The sequence below is a fragment of the Limanda limanda genome, chromosome 3 (genome assembly GCF_963576545.1).
Source record: "Limanda limanda chromosome 3, fLimLim1.1, whole genome shotgun sequence".
In the NCBI taxonomy this organism is placed as follows: domain Eukaryota; kingdom Metazoa; phylum Chordata; class Actinopteri; order Pleuronectiformes; family Pleuronectidae; genus Limanda; species Limanda limanda.
The window spans coordinates 18,933,621-18,953,976 of record NC_083638.1 but is presented as its reverse complement, the minus strand read 5'-3'; the positions used below and the strand labels follow the sequence as shown (position 1 = coordinate 18,953,976).

Below are 20,356 nucleotides of genomic sequence, written 5' to 3'. Positions count from 1 at the left end.
CACCGTGAAAGCACAGGAACATTTCTGCAGACCTTGCCAAATGGAATCCCCCACAGCTCAGAGCGTTGTGACGTGGGCAAACAAACATGGAAGGAGAAACCAATTTCTGAAATTGACCTTACAAAAAACACACAGCTCTGTGTGGATTCATCATGTGATGTGCACCCAAATATTTATGTCCTGACCCATACTGCATCCTTTTTTCAAATGTTTTAATGAGTCCAGTAGTTTTGTGTAATCCTGCATACTTACAGAAACACAAACAAAAGAAACAGCACGTGTGTGTGCGTGTGTCAGGTGAGGATCCAGAAGACGGTGAGCATGGCCATGATGCCGTTGAGGACGATAGCACCATAACCCACTTGAGATTGATGGCCAGGTTCATCTCTATGAGGAAACACAGAGAGGCAAGGCAGCTTTTAACATGACGTCATCCTCTGCTGTTTACCAGTGAGTTCAAACACAAGGGACGACACTACACACTCGTTTAACACCCTGTTACCTGAGGTGGGCCAGTGACCGGTGACAGGAAACCCTGGTATGAGTCCAGGTAGGTGAGAGTCCACAAGAAGACGCAGCAGATGCAACCAACGACTACTGACAGCACAAGGATGCTCCAGAAACCTGCAAAAATGCAAAAGCATCATCAAATTAGGTTAAATCTGTATTTATTTTGTAAACCCAACTAAAGTGTGAGTAGAAGGACTTTCAGCTCTTTATTACAGATAGAGGATTGTATGGCGACTTTATATAACTGTATGAACTTTAATACTTTTCGTACATCTCTGCTTTATTGTAATGAATTCAAGGTAGGCCCTATGGCATAATGATGTGTTTTATCTTTCTTTTATCTTTGTTAATGTTGAATATTGGTGAGTTATTTGCTCCTGAAACTAGAGACCCTCTTTTGTTTCTTCATGGTATACTATCACTTGCAGGAATAATCCACAGGTGCAATCACACCGGTGTTAGGATTCTTAATGTGTGCTGGGCTCGTTTTACGCATGATAATTTAGCTTTGTTAAATTGGGTCTTAGAGCCTTTACCTTCTCTCTTTTTAATCTGTTATTTATATCAAGTACATGCCAGTACTCCATACTTTGCAAATTATCCTGTGCTGTTTGATCAGTTTTTTTTTAAATCATGTGTCAGAATTGAATAAATTGTCTGTTTTATGAATCATCAGCCTCCCGTCCCGTTTATTCTGGATATATGTGGTGAACCTGATTGGCTTTTAACTGTCACCCCAAACTTTTGACCACTACACATAGAGCAACATGTTTGAGAGGCAAACATCCTTTTATTACATACGATCTTTGGGCTCAACCATAGAGAAGTCATTGTATTTGCCTGTTTGTAATTTGTTATGAACATATTCATTATATATCACATAAATAAATATAATATCAATTCGCTAGTTCAAATGAGTACCTTTCCTTAAACTTTAAAATAATTATTATAATTTCACAATTCCAATTACTTTCTACTTTGTTTTATTTCAGGCAGATTTTTGGCCAGCTACACAGCGATTGGTCCTGTCCCACGTTGTGTTATCCGGAAGAAGAAATGTGTTGACCGTCCTCTGGGTTATTATCGCTCATATTTACACCGGCTGAACAGTATGGAGCGACAGTAAGAAGAGTCTGGAGGTTTCCCACAGACTGTATCGACACCCGGGGTGGAACCATGTCAGTTCACCGGTGTGTGTGGCTGTTTTCTCGGCTGCAGCTCCACGCTAACAGCCGGGCTTCCCGGTTCACCGCTGGAGGCAGCTGTCATGTGTCTGGATGGTTACACAAACACCCGCGGGCCAGACACATTTCCTCCAGCAGCTCTCCACCCAAAGCCCCGGACACCTCCCTGTTCGTGCCCATCTCTCTGAAGACGGACTTCTCTGTGGACGGGAGTGTTGGAGCAGAGCTCACCCAGCCGCTCTCCAAAGGTCAGTGCCTTCAGATCTGGACCCTCCGGGCTTCCAGGTTCTGCGACACAAAACCAGACCTGCTCGTGTTGTGTCTCCATTGACGTTTCAATCTTTGTGTCTGTGATTCAGAAGAACTGCTGAAAGTGTTGAACCGGTTCTATAAGAGGAAGGAGATGCAGAAGCTGGCAGCAGATCATGGCCTGGATGGTGAGGAAAGCAAATCTCGTTTCAGCTGTTGATCATTTCACTCTTTTCATTACAGTGTGTGTGTCAGACCACAGGGTTTAAAAGTGCTGCATCATTACTCAAAGAAATGTAACTAATGCTCCAATGCCTACCACATAATTAAGAATTCATGATCTAATTCACAACCTTTTTTAATATGAGATGTAAGGTTCTTTGTCTGATCTGTCAGAACATTATTTTATATTCTTCAAGATACACATTAAACCAGCGCTGACTCTGTTTAGTTCTCCTGGCCCAGCGGGAGCCCAGGATCAACAGGGGAGACTTGGGATTGTTTCCCTTGCAAAGTTTAGTTTTTCGGAATAAGTGAATTCAGCCTCGTTGGCCGGATTAAAAGACATTACTATTTATTAGCAGAGAATACCTGATTGTTTCAATAGAACAACCGTGCATTGTTCAGTGATTTGTGCTGCAAAGTTCACACACAGTCACGTGTTGTATTTTGTGTGTGTAGCGCGTCTGTTCCACCAGGCCTTCATCAGCTTCAGGAAGCACGTCCTGGAAGGATCAGCTCTCCCCGCTGATCTGCACATCATCCTCAGTGACATCTGCTGCGGAGCAGGTTTGTTCAATTCTGCTAAAGGCTCCAGTTGTTGGCATGAGTGGTAACTAATTCAAGTAATGATTCCATAAATTTGTCATTTCTGCTGCTCTCAAGGTCACGTAGATGACATCTACCCCTACTTCATGCGTCACTCCAAGCAAATCTTCCCCATGCTGGACTGTATGGAGGACCTGAGAAAGATCTCTGACCTCCGGGTCCCTGCTAACTGGTGTGTACTAGAGATCAGGAGTGTAGCTGCTGTTAATGCAGCTCATATCGGATTTAACCCTCAGCAACCACACTTTTACCTCCATCAAAAAGCCTCCAGGTTTAACTATCTGTATGCATGTGTAATAACCTGCTCTAGTGGTCACAGTATATCTCTGTTGGCTTGTTTGTCAGGTACCCTGAGGCTCGTGCCATCCAGAGGAAAGTGATTTTCCATGCTGGTCCCACTAACAGTGGTAAAACCTATCACGCCATCCAGCACTTCTTGGCTGCTAAGTCTGGAGTCTACTGTGGCCCCCTGAAACTACTGGCCCACGAGATCTTTGAGAAGACCAATAACGCTGTTCGTAAACTCTTTGTCTGTTGTGTCTTTGCTATGGTCCATCTCTGTGCATATTCTAAAGGTGCCATCTTTTATATCTTCTGCATGTGTGTACCAGGGTGTACCATGTGACTTGGTTACAGGAGAGGAGCGGACCTTCATGGACTTGGAGGGTCGAGCTTCTGGCCACGTGGCCTGCACCATTGAGATGTGCAGTGTCAATACACCTTGTGAGTAAACACAACACATACTATCAATCAGTAGTGTCAATTCAAAAAGTAAACTAAACTGCTCTGTACGACATTGAATTGTATTTCATTAGATTCTGTTGCCTCTAATCAAAACCGTGTGTAATCATATTTAAACCTTGATTAAAATCTCATTTTAAATTTAGTTCTAGAAATTTGAAGTTACTGTGATGTGGACATTTTTGTTTGTTGCTCTCCTTAAAGAAATACAATGATTCGTATGTTTGCTTTTTAAGTTAAACATCAAGTCACTAACACTGTTCTTTTCGTTTGTAGATGAAGTGGCTGTAATTGATGAGATTCAGATGATCAGAGATCTTTCCAGAGGCTGGGCCTGGACCAGAGCACTAATGGGTTTGTAACACACTCTCAAAACATACGTTGAAGGTTCAACTTCTCACGTGAAGATCTGTGGCATTGTCTTTACCCTCCTGATTAATTTGTCCCCAAGCCAAACTAATAAGCATTTTCTAAAAAACATGAGCTGCAATAGTCAAACAATGAAGATGAACGTTTATTATCTTTTGCTTTGTTGTAGTTAAATCTTTTTTTCCAATGATGATGTTTCCAACCTCCACAGTTCTAATTTTCTGTGTCTTTATGCAGGTCTCTGTGCAGAGGAGATCCATGTGTGTGGAGAAGCTGCAGCTATCGACTTTATTAGAGAACTGATGTACACCACTGGAGAGGAGGTGGAGGTGAGGCTGCAGCATGAAGCGCATCAAGAAGGCTGTGGTTGATTCACTCTCCTCATCACTTTATCTGTCCCTTCATTCCTTTTTAAGGTGAACACCTACAAGCGCTTGACTCCATTCTCAATCCTGGATCAGGCTGTGGAGTCTTTGGACAACTTGAGAGAAGGAGATTGTATCGTCTGCTTCAGTAAAAATGACATCTACTCCATCAGCAGGCAGATCGAGATCAGAGGACTGGAGTGTGCTGTCATTTATGGGAGTTTACCTCCAAGTGAGTGAGGCAATGGTTTTTGATAAGAAGGAAACTTGTCACATCTTGGTGCTTAGTTCTCTTCCTGATTAAAAGGAAGCTAGTAATATGAGACGATATGTTCATCTCTATGGTTCATCCACACCTTTTGTGGATTTGTGAATGTAGGAGCAGTGTCTAAAAAAACCCACCAGGATCTTCCTGGGTTCAACTTGTTTACTACAACAGAGCATCAGCTCTAAACAAAAATCAAACCTAGTTGTTTCTGTGATTAACAGCCACCAAGCTGTCACAGGCCAAGAAGTTCAATGATCCGGATGACCCCTGCAAGATCATGGTCGCCACAGATGCCATTGGAATGGGCCTCAACCTGTAAGTACCGAAGCTGCACCAAGACTTACAGAGACCAGCTCCCTACATCTGCTTGAATATATTTTTTTTCCCATCAAGATCCATGACTCATTTCCTGGGAAATCTTTGCAAATGTTGAAAAATGCTCTTTTTCGCCATGACCAAGATGTGTAGTAATCCTTCCAGAAGAGTTTGCGTAACCTTGCTTTTAATCAAACAAACCAACAGACGGGGGAGAAAACATAAACTCCTTGGGGGGGAAATACTGACATAAAAAGCCGTAACATGACTTCACAGATTTATTTTGTGTGATTCTGAATTTTCTTATCAGTGTCTTGTGTAATCAAGCTTAATTTTGTAAGTTCCATCCTATGGCGACGTTCCAGCTGCCTCCATGTTGAATTTAGTATAAATTGGTCAGTTGTCAATCCAACGCACAGGTGTGAGAACATAACCTCATGGGGGAGGTTATAAGATGCAGGACAGTGTAACGGTCAGATTTTTATGAAGAAGCTCACATCAGTTCTCTGCATGTCCTCTTTTCTCCAGGAGTATCAGACGCATCATCTTCAACAGTCTGGTGAAGCCTAATGTCAATGAGAAGGGGGAGAAACACATGGAGACCATCAGCACATCACAGGCTCTGCAGATAGCCGGCCGTGCAGGGAGGTCGGTCTCATTTCTGCTCAGGGGATCCTCATCATGGAGGATTAAAGGCGAGAGGGAAGGTACAACACTCAAGAACATGTTTTTAAACCCGTCTCCTGCGTGTCCTCTCACAGGTTCTCCTCCAAGTTTAAAGAGGGAGAAGTTACCACCATGCACAGAGATGATCTGCCTGTGCTGAAGGAAATACTCAGTCATGCAGTGGAACCCATAGAGGTAAACACACACAGACACACTCACACACACTCACTCACAGGCAGCAGCAGCAGCACTGGATGTTAATCTCTCCTCTTGTGTCTCAGACAGCAGGTCTACATCCCACAGCAGAGCAGATAGAGATGTTCGCCTATCATCTACCTGATGCTACATTATCCAACCTTGTGGTGAGTACAGTCTTTTCATGTTCACTCTCACCTTTGTTTAAGATGTACTGCCCACTTAGATCTGTTGTTTGACCTGTAAACTAAATGATATGACTGTTCTTTGATGAAATACATAACTGCTGGTTTTAGTGTCACATTTATTACCACAGTTATAAAAAAAAGAAATCTACATTTAACTGTGGAAACCGACTCATAAGGGCACCTAGAGTTTCAAACAGTGATGGACCCTGCAAGACAGAATGCTGATGTAAAGTCAACCATTTGGGACATTTCTACATCTTGACATTTATATGTATTTGAAAAGGTTAACACCCTCTTTTCTAAAGTGGGCATCGTCTACCATTTAGTAACGTCCTGCACCTCCATTTTCTGATACAAGCCACCTGAGATACGGTTTAAGTTCAAGTCCCGCTGAAGTACATTTCCTCTTTCAGCTTTGAGCTTAATTTCTGGGTTTAATAATAGTCCTTTTGTAAGGCCAACCTTAGAAGCATGATTGTCTATGAGTGAGTGATGATGTTACACTGTTAGTCCTTTAGCCAAGTGTTGATCTTTGCTTTTTCAAAATGAATTGACATAAATAGTTTAAATTCATCAGGTGGTATTTACAGACAGTGTTGCCAACTTAGCACCTTAGTCACTAGATTGTCAACTCTTCAGAATGCTTATGTGATATTTATTATTTTCTTTCTTGAAAGCACCTACTGACAAATCTAGTGACCTTTTGCACAAACCTGAGTGACCTTGTATAGATGGGAGTTCCCAGTGTTGCCCTGTGAAAGGGAGGTCAAGCTTCCCCTCCACAGGCACACCTCTCAGATCTCCTCCCTTCGTCCGAACAGAAGCTGACAGAAAGCTTTGCGTGACATGAGACAACATCCCTCTGAAAGTACCTGGTTAAAACAGGGGAGGACAGAATGCTGCTGAACTCCTGACAATCTGAGTGACTCCTCTCTCTGTGTCTCTTCCCCAGGACATATTTGTCAGCCTCTCTCAGGTGGATGGTCTGTATTTCGTCTGCAACATTGACGACTTCAAGTTTCTGGCTGATATGATTCAGCATATCCCACTCAACCTGAGGTCACGCTACGTCTTCTGTACTGCTCCCATCAACAAGAAACAAACTTTTGTATGCACCTCCTTCCTGAAGGTAAGGAGGAGTGGGAGTGAATAAGGGGTGAGGATTAAATTAGGTGATTGAAAAGAGAGCAGAAAGGAAGGAGAGGCAGATGCGAAGTCCCAGTGCTGAGGTGGAATTAGCAATAAATAATGCAGTTACTGGGTTTTTTGGGGTCAGCATTTTGAGCTATGCGTGCTGCCCAGCACTGACAGGTTTGTTCTCTTCCTCATTTTTCAGTTCGCTCGTCAGTTCAGTCGAGATGAACCTCTGACCTTCGACTGGGTCTGTCGACATGTCAGCTGGCCTCTATCTCAACCCAAAAACATTAAAGACCTGGTTCACTTGGAAGCTGTTCATGATGTGTTGGATCTTTACCTCTGGTTGAGGTAACGTTATCTGTTCCTCTGCCAAGGAGGTTTTGTTTTCACCCATTTGTTTGTCCATTAGTTACCATTGTTATGCAAAGATTACTGGATGTATATAAGTTTACATTTTATGTATATGTTATTTTCTTATTTCCAGTTCTATATATTTGGTTGCATTTGTGTTTTCTTTATATATATATATATATATGGTTATTTATGATAAAGTTAATTTTAAAACTGTAAAATATCAATTACATTTCTGTCATAAGGCATTCATAATAAACATCTTTAGAATAATTTATTTAAAACTAAAATGCTAATGCTGAAAATTAATATTGGTCAAGCTCTATTAAAGATTGCTTTGCTCTCTAATCCTTGTGGCTGTTTGTGTCTCTCCCTGTCTGCAGCTACCGTTTCATGGATATGTTTCCTGACACTGCCTCGATTCGAGAAATCCAGCGGGAGCTTGACGACATCATCCAACAGGGCGTCCAAAATATCACTCGTCTCATCAGAGCCACAGACACAACCCTCACTAGCCCAGTGCGGACACAGAGCAGCAGGACTGGACAATTGAGTGGGAACAGTGGCGCTGCAGACGGTCGGTATTTGACCAACAGCAGAGGTCCGAGGGGACCGAGAGACTTAGGAGAGATGACAGACAGTTCTCTGGCCAATCGCCTGGTGAGAGACGGGCTGCTGACGCCTGATTTACTGCGGCAGCTGCAGAGAGAGTTTTCCAAAGATCCAAAGGAGGATTCCTCCAACCAGCAGGTCCTCGATACAGAACCTCACATCAATAACAACAAAGGGAAAAAACGGCGGAAGAAATGAGGATGTGATGTCTTGATGGCTGCACAGAGTCTCTGCTGTTGCCACAGATCCCACTGATGCAAACTTTGAATCATATGTGGTGGTTTGAAATGAATCATGACAGGTAATGTGAATCTGTGAAGGATTATAAAAAGGTTTTAGCCTGAGCTGTAACACAACAGTGGTATTTTAGAGTCTGACATTTACACCATAGTACTTTGACATCGAGGTAGACATGAAATCTCTTTTTCACAGTTCTAAAAGCTCACTCTATTCTTTTTACATATGTCCAAACTCGAACGAGTGATAGTGAACGTCTGTAGCTCAGGATGCTGTGAATGACCTGCTGGCTCCGTGTTCTTGTGAAGGTTCAGGTACCTGGTGAGAGATTCTCTGTTTGTCTGTAGAAACAGAAAATAACTCACAGAATCACCGTGAAAACTAATTCTAGTGTCCAACAGGACCAACATCAAAATGTATTGAACTGACTTGGTTTGAGTTTATAAATACACCCATTGTCTTGGGTCATTGTTGGAGATACCACGTTCAATGTCAGTTACCACTGGGACACACTTCAAACTGGCAAGACACACTGTTTATCACAGTAAAGGATTCAGTAAAACTCTCACTGTCCAATGCTATTTTGGAAACATTATTAAAATGTTCTGGAGTTTACTCAAATCAACAAATACAGTATAACCAACTTGTTGTGGGTAAACCTGAAGCATTCCCTTTCTGCTTCTCTCTAATGAAATCACATTTCCTGTGAGCGTCCAGTCAACAGTTGGAATAGGTAAGAGTGAGCGCAACCCTGTAACTGTCTATTTACAGATGAGATGCCATATTTTTCTTGTTTGTAAGTTTAAGGTGATGACATTTGCAAATAAACATTTGTTTTTTAATGTTTCTTGATTATATGAAAAGGAAAGATAAGTTCATTTAGTGTGGGAATAAAATCCAGTGTGGATGGACTGTAAACCAAAAGAAGAAGAGGTTCAACAGTTCAGCTAAATCCTCTTAAATACAATCCTGGATCTGCCCACTCATCCCGATACACACCTAAATTGAATGGGTTCTTTCCTGAGCCATATGACATCCCTCTACCAAGCTTCATAGAAAGCCATCAAGTATTTTTTGTGATATCTTGCTGACAAAGGTAATTCAAAGACGTTAATTCAGTGTGATTAAATTAACAGATTTTGTCTTTCAAAGAGTCATGAGGCCTTACATATACAGAAAATCACGAGGTTAAAACTGTCACTCATTTCCACAACTTGTTGTGAAACCCATGCATCAGTGATTTACTCATATTTTGGAGATGTTATGATTCAGCAAAAGCCTATCAGGTCACCAGAGACGCCACAAAGAAGACAGGGCTGAAGTCTTAGAGAGAGGAGGAGGTGGTGGGAGAAAGGGGTTTGGCTTGTTAATCATTGAGATAGTGTAGCTGCTGCTATCTGTTCTCACTCAGGACAAAATGAGACAATCGGAGTGAAACACGAGGGAAGAAAGACTTTCTAAATCTTAATATCTGAACACCCTTCCATTACTTATATGGAAACTGTTTACGAACTACATCATGCACTGACAGAGACACGCACTGATAAACAAACCTGCTGGAAGTTGTTTTTGTGGTGCTGTATTTTTACAACATGTTTACTCTTCAGCTTCTTTCCTTCCTCTTCTCCAAAATCCAGGAGGGCCCCACAAAGAAGGTAAGAGACGTCTTTCAGTTTGTTGTTGGCAGCAGATGAGGTTTCATGAGACTGATTGTTGTGATATTTAAATAGAGAGTGAGGGCCACAGGAGAAACATGCAGAGAGAACTCCAGCCTCCAGACGTTCAGTTAAAAAGAGCTTGTTGCCCATGAAAGAGCTGATAATTTACTGGATCAGTCAGATTTGATAATGTTCAGATAATTTCTTGTTTACTTTATTTCTTCTGTTCATGTCATTTACAAAATGACTACCTTGTAATATCCTGATCTGAGCAGCTGTCTCCCTGCTATGTGTAAAAGTAAGAACTCCCGCTCTGATTTCAATTGTTGCTCTTTTCCGTGACTTCATGACGTTTTAAATGCAAATCCTGAGCATGCAAATTAAATTCCAAAGTTTTCCTCAACTGTATACTTTTGTTAATGTGCACAAACACGTTCATAAAATGTGCTGAGATGATCAAGGTGCTGTAAAATAGTTGTTGTGTCACCGCCTGTGTTTTCCTGAGGAATGATTAACACACTCATCTCCTCTGTTAGTGCAAATGAGATCAGCTCACACTCACAGGGGCATAATATTGACTCACTCACGCACACACAAACACATAGTGACAGGAAGCCATGGTGCACGTCAGGCCAGAAGGACCTTGTCCCATGAATGCATTGCCATGGTGATGGTTTGGCTGAGTACATAGCACAGAGTGTTGTAATATTTTATATCATTATGTAGGTATAATAAAAAGTTATGCAGAATCCTACTAGACATTTGAAAGTATTTTAAACCACTACTACTAATAATAATAATTTATGTATTCATATAGCACCTTAAAATGCAGCTCAAAGTGCTTTACAAATTAACGTTTTTTTAAATAATATATAATGAATAAGTTAAATTAAAACAATAGCATAAAAGCATGAAGAGGAACATGAAATTAGAAATAACGAGGTAAAGTTCCTACAAGAATGATCAAATATTCCAAATATAAAATAATAAAAGACCAAAAATCAGAAATGATAAAAAAATACAATTAACCACAATTAGTAAAGCAGCATTACTAAGCTCAAGGTTCTTGAACTAAGAGAAGGGCAGAGTAATAAGGAAGGAGGAGATGTGAGAAGAGGAGATTAAAAGAAGAGATGGATGAGATCTCTCTTTCTTTCTAAGACCCTCCATCTCATTCAAGTTAAGTCAAAATACATCTGTCAGATTTATCCTGGTTTCTGTTTGCTCTGTCTCTCCTTAAAAAAAAGTTAAAGGTGGACAGCTTTCTGCACACAATGTGTCTCCATGACGACCAGCTAAGTGACATCTCGGCCCGTTTCCAGGCTGAGATGAAGAAGGGGCTTTCAGCAGAGAGCAACGCTGCTGCCGCCGTAAAGATGCTGCCGACACATGTTCGCTCAACTCCTGATGGATCAGGTGACTCACATAAGGGATCTTCAGACTTTTTTAGGCCTCTGAGTTGAACAATGTACACATAATGCACACCTATGGTAATCATGTGAAATGTTTTGGTCTCTCTCCTTCAATCCTGCAGAAAGAGGACAGTTTCTGGTGCTGGATGTCGGAGGCTCCAAGTTTAAAGTGCTCCGAGTTAAAGTGAGAGAGGGAACGGGGATCAGGAGAGGAGGAGTGGAGATGGAGGAGAGGAGTTACCCAATACCACAGGAGCTGCTTGTGGGGAGAGGAGCAGAGGTGAGTAGTCGAAGACAGGAAACATGAACAGTAAGAAAGCAGGGGAATGAGGGAATGTGGAATTCAACTGGGAACTGAGAAGACACATCGGGCAATTTTGGTAAAAGATAGGTAAAAACAAAAAAATGGGGTGTTTGAAACTTCCCATCTTTTTCTTGACTTTGTTTCTCTGTGATCTCTCTGACTCTGTGTTCAGCTACTGGACCATGTGTCAGAGTCTCTAAAAGACTTCCTACATGAGAAGAACATCAGCTTGGAGAAGAAACATCCTCTGGCCTTCACTTTCTCTTTCCCCTGCGAACTGTCTGCCCTCGATCAGGTGACATCACTCATTTGTTATTCACAACCTGTACCTGCAGTATAAACCTCTCTGTGTGTAAACATGGCACTGACTTTTTTAGATTTAAATTCTGAAACCCCTCTAACCCCCTCTGTAGGGATCTTTGTTAAGCTGGAGTAAGAACTTCCGGGCTCAAGGCCTTCAGGGGAAGGACGTGGTTCAGGCCCTCAGAGACGCCATTGGCAGAACTGGGGTATGAGCTATTCTTCATTATAATGAGACAGACAGACTGAGACATAACTTATTTTAATTTATTTTAGCCAATACTTCTGTATTTTGGATGTGACAATTGCTTACATCATCTAAACTACAGCACCAATGAGAGACTTAGTCCAGGACTGTATGGGCTTTTGTTTACTAATAGTGAGGTGTTATACTCACCTCATTATATGCACTTATGCACTGTTGTGATTCGACGACTGAATCCTCCGAGAACAATCTGAACTGTGAAGGTGCATCACTCTGTAACTCACTTTGCAGGGGATGAATACAGAGGTGTTGGCTGTGGTGAACGACACCGTAGCAACCATGATGACCTGTGGTTTTGAAGACAAGTATTGTGAAGTAGGACTCATCATTGGTGAGTACATTAGTACTGATTGGTTATGAGAATTCACTCTCCTGTAGTTGATTACAGTTTTCAAGTACATGATGTATTTTCCTTTATTATTATTATTATTATTATTATTATTATTATTATTATTATTATTATTATTATTATTATTATTATTATTATTATTATTATACTTTTACACAACTTAAAATCTTAATTTGAAAGGGATCATGTGGTTTAATTTAGTTCCAAAACAAACCATGAAAATGTGGAGCTGCACAAAGAGTTAGTAGCTTTTGCAAATTATCACACTATATAGTTAAAATATACAGCTTCCATTGCATACAACTATAATAATTAAAATATGGATGATGATGTCCAAGTTTGCAGCTCCACTAAATATATTTTTTCTCCTCTAAATTTCTCAAATGATCCAAAAGAGGTGAAATACGCAAAACAAATTGTGTGCTGGTTAGAACTTTTTTTTTCCTGCCACAGATTTATTTAATCTACTAATAAAACCTAAAATCTGAAATAATATGATCTGACACCTTCCTTATGTTTTTTGTTATAATTCACTTTTGTTGGAAAATCAGCATATTCTGGCATCATATAATGAAATGAAAGATAATGTTCCACTTTGGTTTGTATACTCCTCCCTCTAGTGGTGTGATACTGTACTGTGATATTGCATGCGTGTTGTGTGTGTGCACGTGTTGTGTGCATGGAGACATTTTGACTATCCTTCTTTGGGATTTAGAGTTTAGAATTAGGATAGGGCTAAACTAAACTTAAATTAAGGTTGGTTATGCACTTTTTAGTTTCAGGGTAGACATCCACTTGAGAGGATTTAAGACAGAAGTGAATGAATGAAGCCACTTCAAGTTAATTTCAATGATTGCAACTGACCTAATAAACATAATTGTGTGTATTTGCTGTGTGAATGTGTGTTTTAGGTACAGGCACCAATGCATGCTACATGGAGGAGCTGCGTCACATTGACCTGGTGGAGGGAGACGAGGGCCGGATGTGTGTGAACACTGAGTGGGGGGCGTTTGGAGATGACGGAGCTCTGAGTGACTACATCACTGAGTTTGACAGAGAGTTGGACGCAGCCTCCAACAACCCTGGGAAACAGATGTAAGGAGAGTGATGCAATCATTGTACCTGCAGAACATGAGTGACACAGCATTATTTCCCAAGCCCTTTATTTCTCTGTTAACACACGACTGTAAATTCTAATTGCAGCTTTGAGAAGATGGTGAGTGGGATGTACCTGGGGGAGTTGGTGAGGCTGGTTGTGTTAAAGATGGCTACACTGGGACTGCTGTTTGCTGGACATGTGTCCAACGCTCTGAGGACCAAAGGAAAAGTGACCACTGCACACGTGGCAGCCATGGAGGAGTAAGTCTCTTCTAACCCAGTGTCACTCTGCATCTGCCTGAGAACAGTGAGATGTTATAAAGCTCCATCTCTCTCTCATTTTTCTCAGGTATAAAAATGGTCTGGAGAACACCAGACTCATCCTCAGGGACCTGGACTTGACCCCTTCACTCGAGGACTGCATCGCTGTCCAACATGTCAGCACCATCGTGTCCTTCAGGTCCTCAAACCTGGCAGCTGCAGGACTGGCTGCCATCTTGACTCGAATCAAGCAAAACCGGAAATTGAGGACGTTCAGGATCACTGTGGGTGTGGATGGAACGTTGTACAAGACCCACCCACAGTAGGTTACTACATTGAAAGTCAATGGTGCACATCAAATGTCTGATGAAAGACATTTATCCATGTCACAGTAGGAAAGACGTGTGTATGAATGATGAAATGATAATGAAATCACTGACTTCCATTTAACTCACTTTCATGGTCCTGGAAGTGAACATGCTGTTTCACTGGTCTATTGTCAATATTAGAATATAAAACTGGTACAAGTTAAAAGTTCTGCTTTAGATAAGGCTTTTATCCAAGATAATATACATAAAATACATTACAAGGCATTTAAACCATTATACATATATAGTCTTATCTGTTAAATCAACTTACTATTGTCAATGAGACCTCTACATTGGGAAATCACAATATGTAGTTGCAGCAGGTTACCAATAGATGTCCTGAGAGTTTGACTCCTTGTGTTCCAGGTTTGCCAAACGTCTTCACAAAGTGGTGCGGCGGCTGCTCCCGGAGTGCCAGGTCCGATTCGTCCTGTCAGACAGTGGCAGCAGCAAAGGAGCTGCTCTGGTGACAGCAGTCGCTCAGCGCCTGGCGTCGCAGAAGAGCAAGGTCAGGATCCTGGGTGTTTCTTCACCTGTCTTATCTCCATGAATACAAATCTGACACACGGCGTCTCTGCTTGTGTTCCAGGTGGATGAGACACTGTCTCTCTTCAGGCTGAGCTCCGAGCAGCTCCAGGTGGTGAAGGCCAGGATGAGGGCGGGGCTGGAGGCGGGGCTCAGGGGAGAAGGCCCAGCTGAAATCAAGATGCTGCCTTCGTTTGTGTCCCGCCTACCTGATGGCACAGGTCAGGATGATGGCTCTTTCATCTCCAACAAGAGCAGTAACAAGTGGCCTATAGCCTTTTTCAATTGTCCATGTTAAGGTGAATATAAATTTAACTGAATTGGTTGCAATGGCACAGCAAAAGGGACACATGCAAGAACGGAAGAAGGGATGAGACCAGAAATGAAAAAGTACTAAACAAACAGACGAACAAACAAGTAATCCAGATACGACGCACATAACAAACGCAACTCAACAATCTGCAAACTAAAAGAGGGAAATAAGGCTATTTATACTCTGAAAATCTATCTACTAAGTATATACAGGCATGAGAAATGGTGGGAAAACAAAGGTCAGAAGGACCAGAGTTTCAGGCCAACTAATTCTCTGTGTTTTCTCCTGAAGAGCATGGGAAATATCTCGCCCTGGTTCTGGGAGTCAGCTACTTCAAAGTGATGCTGGTGAACTTTAAAAAAGGTCTGCAACAGAGCTCTCAGGTCTACCACAAGATCTACACCGTACCACTGGAGATCATGCAGGGAGCTGGAGAAGAGGTAAGACACAGACTGTCAACATGTTGGAGTGAGATAGACTGAAGGATCAGCAATGGCAGCCAACACAGACCACATGAAACTAGTTTTAGTAATTTACTGATGAGCAGTTATTGAGTAGTACTATTACTGATCAAACAAGCAGATTCCATGCAAGGTTGTTGAAATGAGCCTGAGAGAAATTTGGAATAAAGTTTCCTCAATAAAACATTACTGAAAGCAAGATACACAGTTTTTATTATCCAAACTTTTCCTTTTCTCTTCTTCTCTGTCTGCCCCCAGTTGTTTGATCATTTTGCGCAGTGTGTCAGTGACTTCCTGGACTACATGGGGATCAAAAACACTCGTCTGCCTGCGGGCTTCACCTTCTCTTTCCCCTGCGAGCAGACGGCCATTGACGCGGTGAGTGTTAAAGTCTGGATCTTGGGCTTGAGTTTGGTCATGTTTGGTTCATTTGTTAGAGGTTGAAATAGCTATCAATTATTAAATTAGAAGCTTTTCAAATGCATCCTTAATATAGGCTACAGCGAAACACATAGAGCAGATCGTCCTCTAACCACAGCGTTGGTGGTTCCATCCCTAGCTCCTCCATTCTGCTTTCTGAAGTGCCCTTGGGCAAGATACTGACCCCAAATTGCACCTGAGGCTGTGACGCACACAGTGTGTGAACATATACTCTATGTGCAGCATATGTGTTTGTGTGAGTGGGTGAATGTGACTTGTACTGTAAATAGCTTTGAGTGAGTCGATAAAACTAGTTGAGCAGATATATAACATATACCAAATTTAGAAAAGTCACTTTTTGCATTTGTGTCCTTTCCCGACCTTTCTGCAGGGCACACTGGTGAGCTGGACCAAAGGCTTCAAGGCCACAGACTGTGAAGGACACGATGTTGTGGACATGCTCCGGGACGCCATCAAGAGACGCAACGTGAGTTGTTTGTCATCACGATCAGGGTTTGTCAGATGAGGTCACAGAACAATGAAGTGCTCCATCTTATTGTTACATATTTTTAACAGTTACAGTGAACCTTTGGGTGCACTGAACAGTTTTCCTGTTAAATTAATTATGATGACATATACGTAATGAGATGTCCCTTTGACACTCTCTTGCATGAGTAATGTACCATGTGCTTACATGCTAACCTTAATAACATGTATGTGATGTGGCTTACAAATATGTTTTAGGAGTTTGAGTTGGACATAGCAGCTGTAGCCAACGACACAGTTGCGACCATGATGAGCTGCGCCTATGAAGAGGCTCAGTGTGAAATTGGACTGATTGCTGGTATGTGGTCTGAATTGATGAACTTTTCTTTCTGGTCCTTCTTGTGCAGCGTGCTGCTTGACACATTCTTTGCTTTCAGAATAATGCTTAGACTGAGTTTAAGGTTATGTTTAAGGTAGCACTTAAGGTCATGATGGTATGTATGATGGTGATTGTTGTGATTATAACCATTTGAGGTTTCAGCAACAAGAGTCCTCACACTAATAATGCTTGCTTTTTGTTTTGTTTCCATACACAACTCAGTCAATTAGAGAGATAATACTGGTTTCAAATCCCCTTTGTAATGTGTGTAAATCGAATATTTTACATTTACGATGGATTATAACTGATGATCTTCTGATATTACCCCTGTAAGATGAAACGTAGCCTAAAATGAGTTTATTCTTGTTATAATTACAACTTTATTCTCATAATCTTCATAAAATAATCATAAAATATTTTCTAATCTAATCTAATGAGTGGCACTAATACTCTGTCTGCTATAATAAATGAACCGTATGATTCTTTTTCACAGGGAATGGCACTAATGTTTGTTACATGGAGGAACTGAAGAACATCAAGCTGACTGAACAAAAGGAAAGACAAATGGTGAGGAGGCCTGAAGCAGCTCTCATTAACAGCTGACAGTGTTCAGGTTTTTTTCTGAGGTTGATTGGAGGATAACTCATGTACTTCACCTGCTCACTGGTGCTCGCATTCAGCAGGACGATGGGTCGGATGGAGAGAGAAAGGCGGGGGAAGCAAGGATACAGACGATGTGTATGAACACAGAGTGGGGGGGCCTGGGGGATCACGGCTCTCTGAATGATCTCATCACACCTTATGATGCTGAGGTCGACCTGAACTCGCTTAACCCTGGAAAACAAAGGTTTGAAACTCTATGCTGACCTTTAATGCTCCCTGCTTGACCAGCATCCACATATTATATTTGTTCATGTAGCACATAGGGATTCAGCTTCATATCTGTGAGTGTGACAAGATTTGAATGTGTGTGTATGTGGACTTTCTCTCACTTTTTACATTAATCACTTGGTTTGTGTTAAGGCTTCATATTTTATAAAACCTGTAACATGGGGGTGGTCGTGCAGATGTAACTGTTTTAACAAATTCTGTGTGTGTGTGTGTGTTTCGGATCAGGTTTGAAAAACTGACCGGTGGGATGTATTTGGGTGAAGTTGTCCGTCAGACATTACTGGATTTAACCAGCCGAGGTTTGTTGTTCAGAGGAAACGTCACCGACGCTTTAAAAACACCTGGAATATTCCAAACCAAATACCTGTCACAGATAGAGAGGTAGGGAAACACCTGTCACCTAATTTGATAATCAAACTGCAAACACGCTTGAATTTATACATTGGTGTGATGTGTGTCTTTTCTCCCCCTAGTGACCGAATGGCTCTACTGCAGGTCAGATCTATTCTCCAGGGCCTCAGGCTCGAAAGCACCTGTGACGACAGCATCATCGTAAAAGAGGTAGGAGACAGAAAAAGACGGGTCTTTGGAACAGTTCTCAGAGCTCATGGACCTCTTTAAAGTCAGCTTTTTTTTTTAAATAAGGTCTGGTTTCATAAATTCTTTTTGATATTTTGTTAAAAGTGGTCAATCTTTCCCCTCTATCACCCTCACACAATCAGATGTCAGAAATGTCTGTGGCCCTCTCATAACTGTAATAAACACAACTGATCATTTCATTTGGACCGAATTCACGTCTTCACAACTCGGAGCGACGTATTGCCGCAAAGGCAGGGGCTATAGTCGTCCTCTACCAGTTGTCAGGGAGTGCTTGCTCATGTCTTTTGGTGGCGTAGCTTTGACGAGAGGGCCGATAGGGGGGTGGGATGTATCGGTCGCTATTATTTTAAGTGTACTTGGTTCTTGCTGACTTTTTCCAGGATTTCCAACGCTAGCTTTTATCTACCTCGCTAAGAAATACTAGTGACCCATCATGCACATTGGAAAATCCTTAAAACAACGAATGAAGCCATAACTTAACCAAAAGACAAAAAACATGTTCCCCATCAATCAGCTGTGAAACTGTCTGGTGCAGTAAACTGTGGGTGCGTAATAATGATTTGTCATTGCTAGGTGTGTGGAGCAGTGTCTCGTCGAGCAGCTCAGCTGTGTGGGGCAGGAATGGCGGCCGTGGTGGAGAAGATCAGAGAGAACCGAGGATTGGACCTTCTCAACATCACTGTAGGGGTGGATGGGAAACTCTACAAACTACACCCACAGTAAGTTATTATTTTGTTTATCTTTGTTGTAATCAATCTCAACAACCACCTTATTTGGTTCTGATGAATTACTGCTGTTGTTTCTAGCTTCTCTGAAGTCCTCCAGGAGACGGCCAGAGTTTTGGCTCCGCAGTGTCACATGACTTTTGTCCAATCTGAGGAAGGCAGAGGGAAGGGTGCGGCCCTCATCACCGCTATGACCAGACAGAAGGGGGAGATGTAACTTGACATGACTTGCTCCTTTTTGTTTTGCTCTTTTGTCTCTTGCTATTTGAATTGTGTGAATGTGAATGTGGGAGAACTTCAGAATGTCATATGCTGGATTCACCGGCCACCACTTTAGACCCGACAGCAAGGGATTAAATCATTGTCTCTAATAATGTTTAGTGAACCAGATTCCAATTTATGGATTTCCCAATAAAGCTTGTAAACCTGCTTCTATATGTTTAAAGATTTGTTCCTTTAGAATGTCCTCCCCTTGTTATTGGCTCTGTATTTAAGATGCACCACACACAATGTGTGACTGACATAACAAATAAACATAACTCTTCCTTTTATTTCTTACGTTAAATCAAACCCTTTCACTTTTCAATCATTAACAGGTCAGCCGTGGGAGAATGTCAGATGTTAATGTTAGCTATGCACTGATTACACTCCTGCCCTCTGATTTCTATATACTGTAGCTATGATATGACTGTACGAAGATTAGAATTATTTCTCTTGTACTTTTTCCTCACTGTACTGTGTTTCCATCTTTTTGTGTCCATAGAAAAATCCCAATGAAGTGTGCGCGCGCACACACTTCAGTATTGATGAAGAGCAGAAGGAGGATAAGAATGCTGCTGACCATAGTTCCCAAAAAGACAAAACAACTGTTGCTCTGTTCAGTGCTTCTGGACGGACTCTGAGTCCTTGTGATCGTCTGTCTGTCGGTCTGTCTCTCTGTCTGTCTCTCTGTCTTTATCTCTGTCTGTCTCTCCGCTCTCGGTCTTTCTGTCAGTGCCATTCTGGTCATTCTGCCCATGTGGTTTATCTGTCTGGCTGGATCCCTGCCCGTCTGCCTGTGTCTTTATCTGTCAGTCTGCACAGCACACACTGAAATGAGTACAGATATTTACAGACAGAAACTGTTACTTAACTTTAACACATTTTCTGTGAAGAATTCAATTTCAATTTATATGTATTTGTGAATATGATGTTTCGGTGAATTTCTAAATATTTTTGGTATAAACAATTTTGTTTAAAATGTTCATTACAATTGCCAACTACTGATCCGATACTATTGCAGTGCAATGGTCCGTTACTCTGATAATCTATTCAAGAGAGATTACA

The 20,356-nt window shown here is 41.6% G+C and overlaps 2 protein-coding genes across 3 annotated transcripts; both read left to right on the top strand.

The window, feature by feature from the left end:
* The first annotated feature begins 1,561 nt into the window (after positions 1-1,561).
* On the top strand, positions 1,562-9,057 carry supv3l1 (SUV3-like helicase). Its single transcript, XM_061068223.1, has 16 exons — positions 1,562-1,942; positions 2,054-2,131; positions 2,625-2,732; positions 2,829-2,943; positions 3,117-3,285; positions 3,383-3,494; positions 3,789-3,866; positions 4,119-4,210; positions 4,298-4,478; positions 4,736-4,829; positions 5,358-5,477; positions 5,591-5,690; positions 5,777-5,857; positions 6,831-7,007; positions 7,215-7,363; positions 7,750-9,057. The coding sequence occupies exons 1-16, from the start codon at positions 1,687-1,689 to the stop codon at positions 8,174-8,176; spliced, it is 2,337 nt and encodes a 778-aa protein (XP_060924206.1). The 5' UTR covers positions 1,562-1,686; the 3' UTR covers positions 8,177-9,057.
* A 531-nt stretch (positions 9,058-9,588) lies between these two features.
* Positions 9,589-19,459, top strand: LOC132998929 (hexokinase HKDC1-like). 2 transcript variants are annotated; one of them, XM_061068681.1, is made up of 21 exons: positions 9,589-9,870; positions 11,121-11,289; positions 11,408-11,565; positions 11,762-11,884; positions 12,003-12,098; positions 12,386-12,485; positions 13,415-13,598; positions 13,707-13,862; positions 13,951-14,184; positions 14,597-14,738; positions 14,820-14,976; positions 15,360-15,508; positions 15,788-15,907; positions 16,341-16,436; positions 16,694-16,793; positions 17,308-17,381; positions 17,498-17,661; positions 17,931-18,086; positions 18,179-18,266; positions 18,879-19,024; positions 19,112-19,459. In XM_061068681.1, exons 1-21 carry the CDS (start codon positions 9,808-9,810, stop codon positions 19,245-19,247), a joined length of 2,811 nt encoding a protein of 936 aa, XP_060924664.1. In that variant the 5' UTR covers positions 9,589-9,807; the 3' UTR covers positions 19,248-19,459. The 2 variants fall into 2 exon arrangements, with proteins under 2 accessions (XP_060924664.1, XP_060924663.1); XM_061068680.1 differs by having other exon boundaries at positions 17,495-17,661.
* The last annotated feature ends 897 nt before the right edge of the window (positions 19,460-20,356 follow it).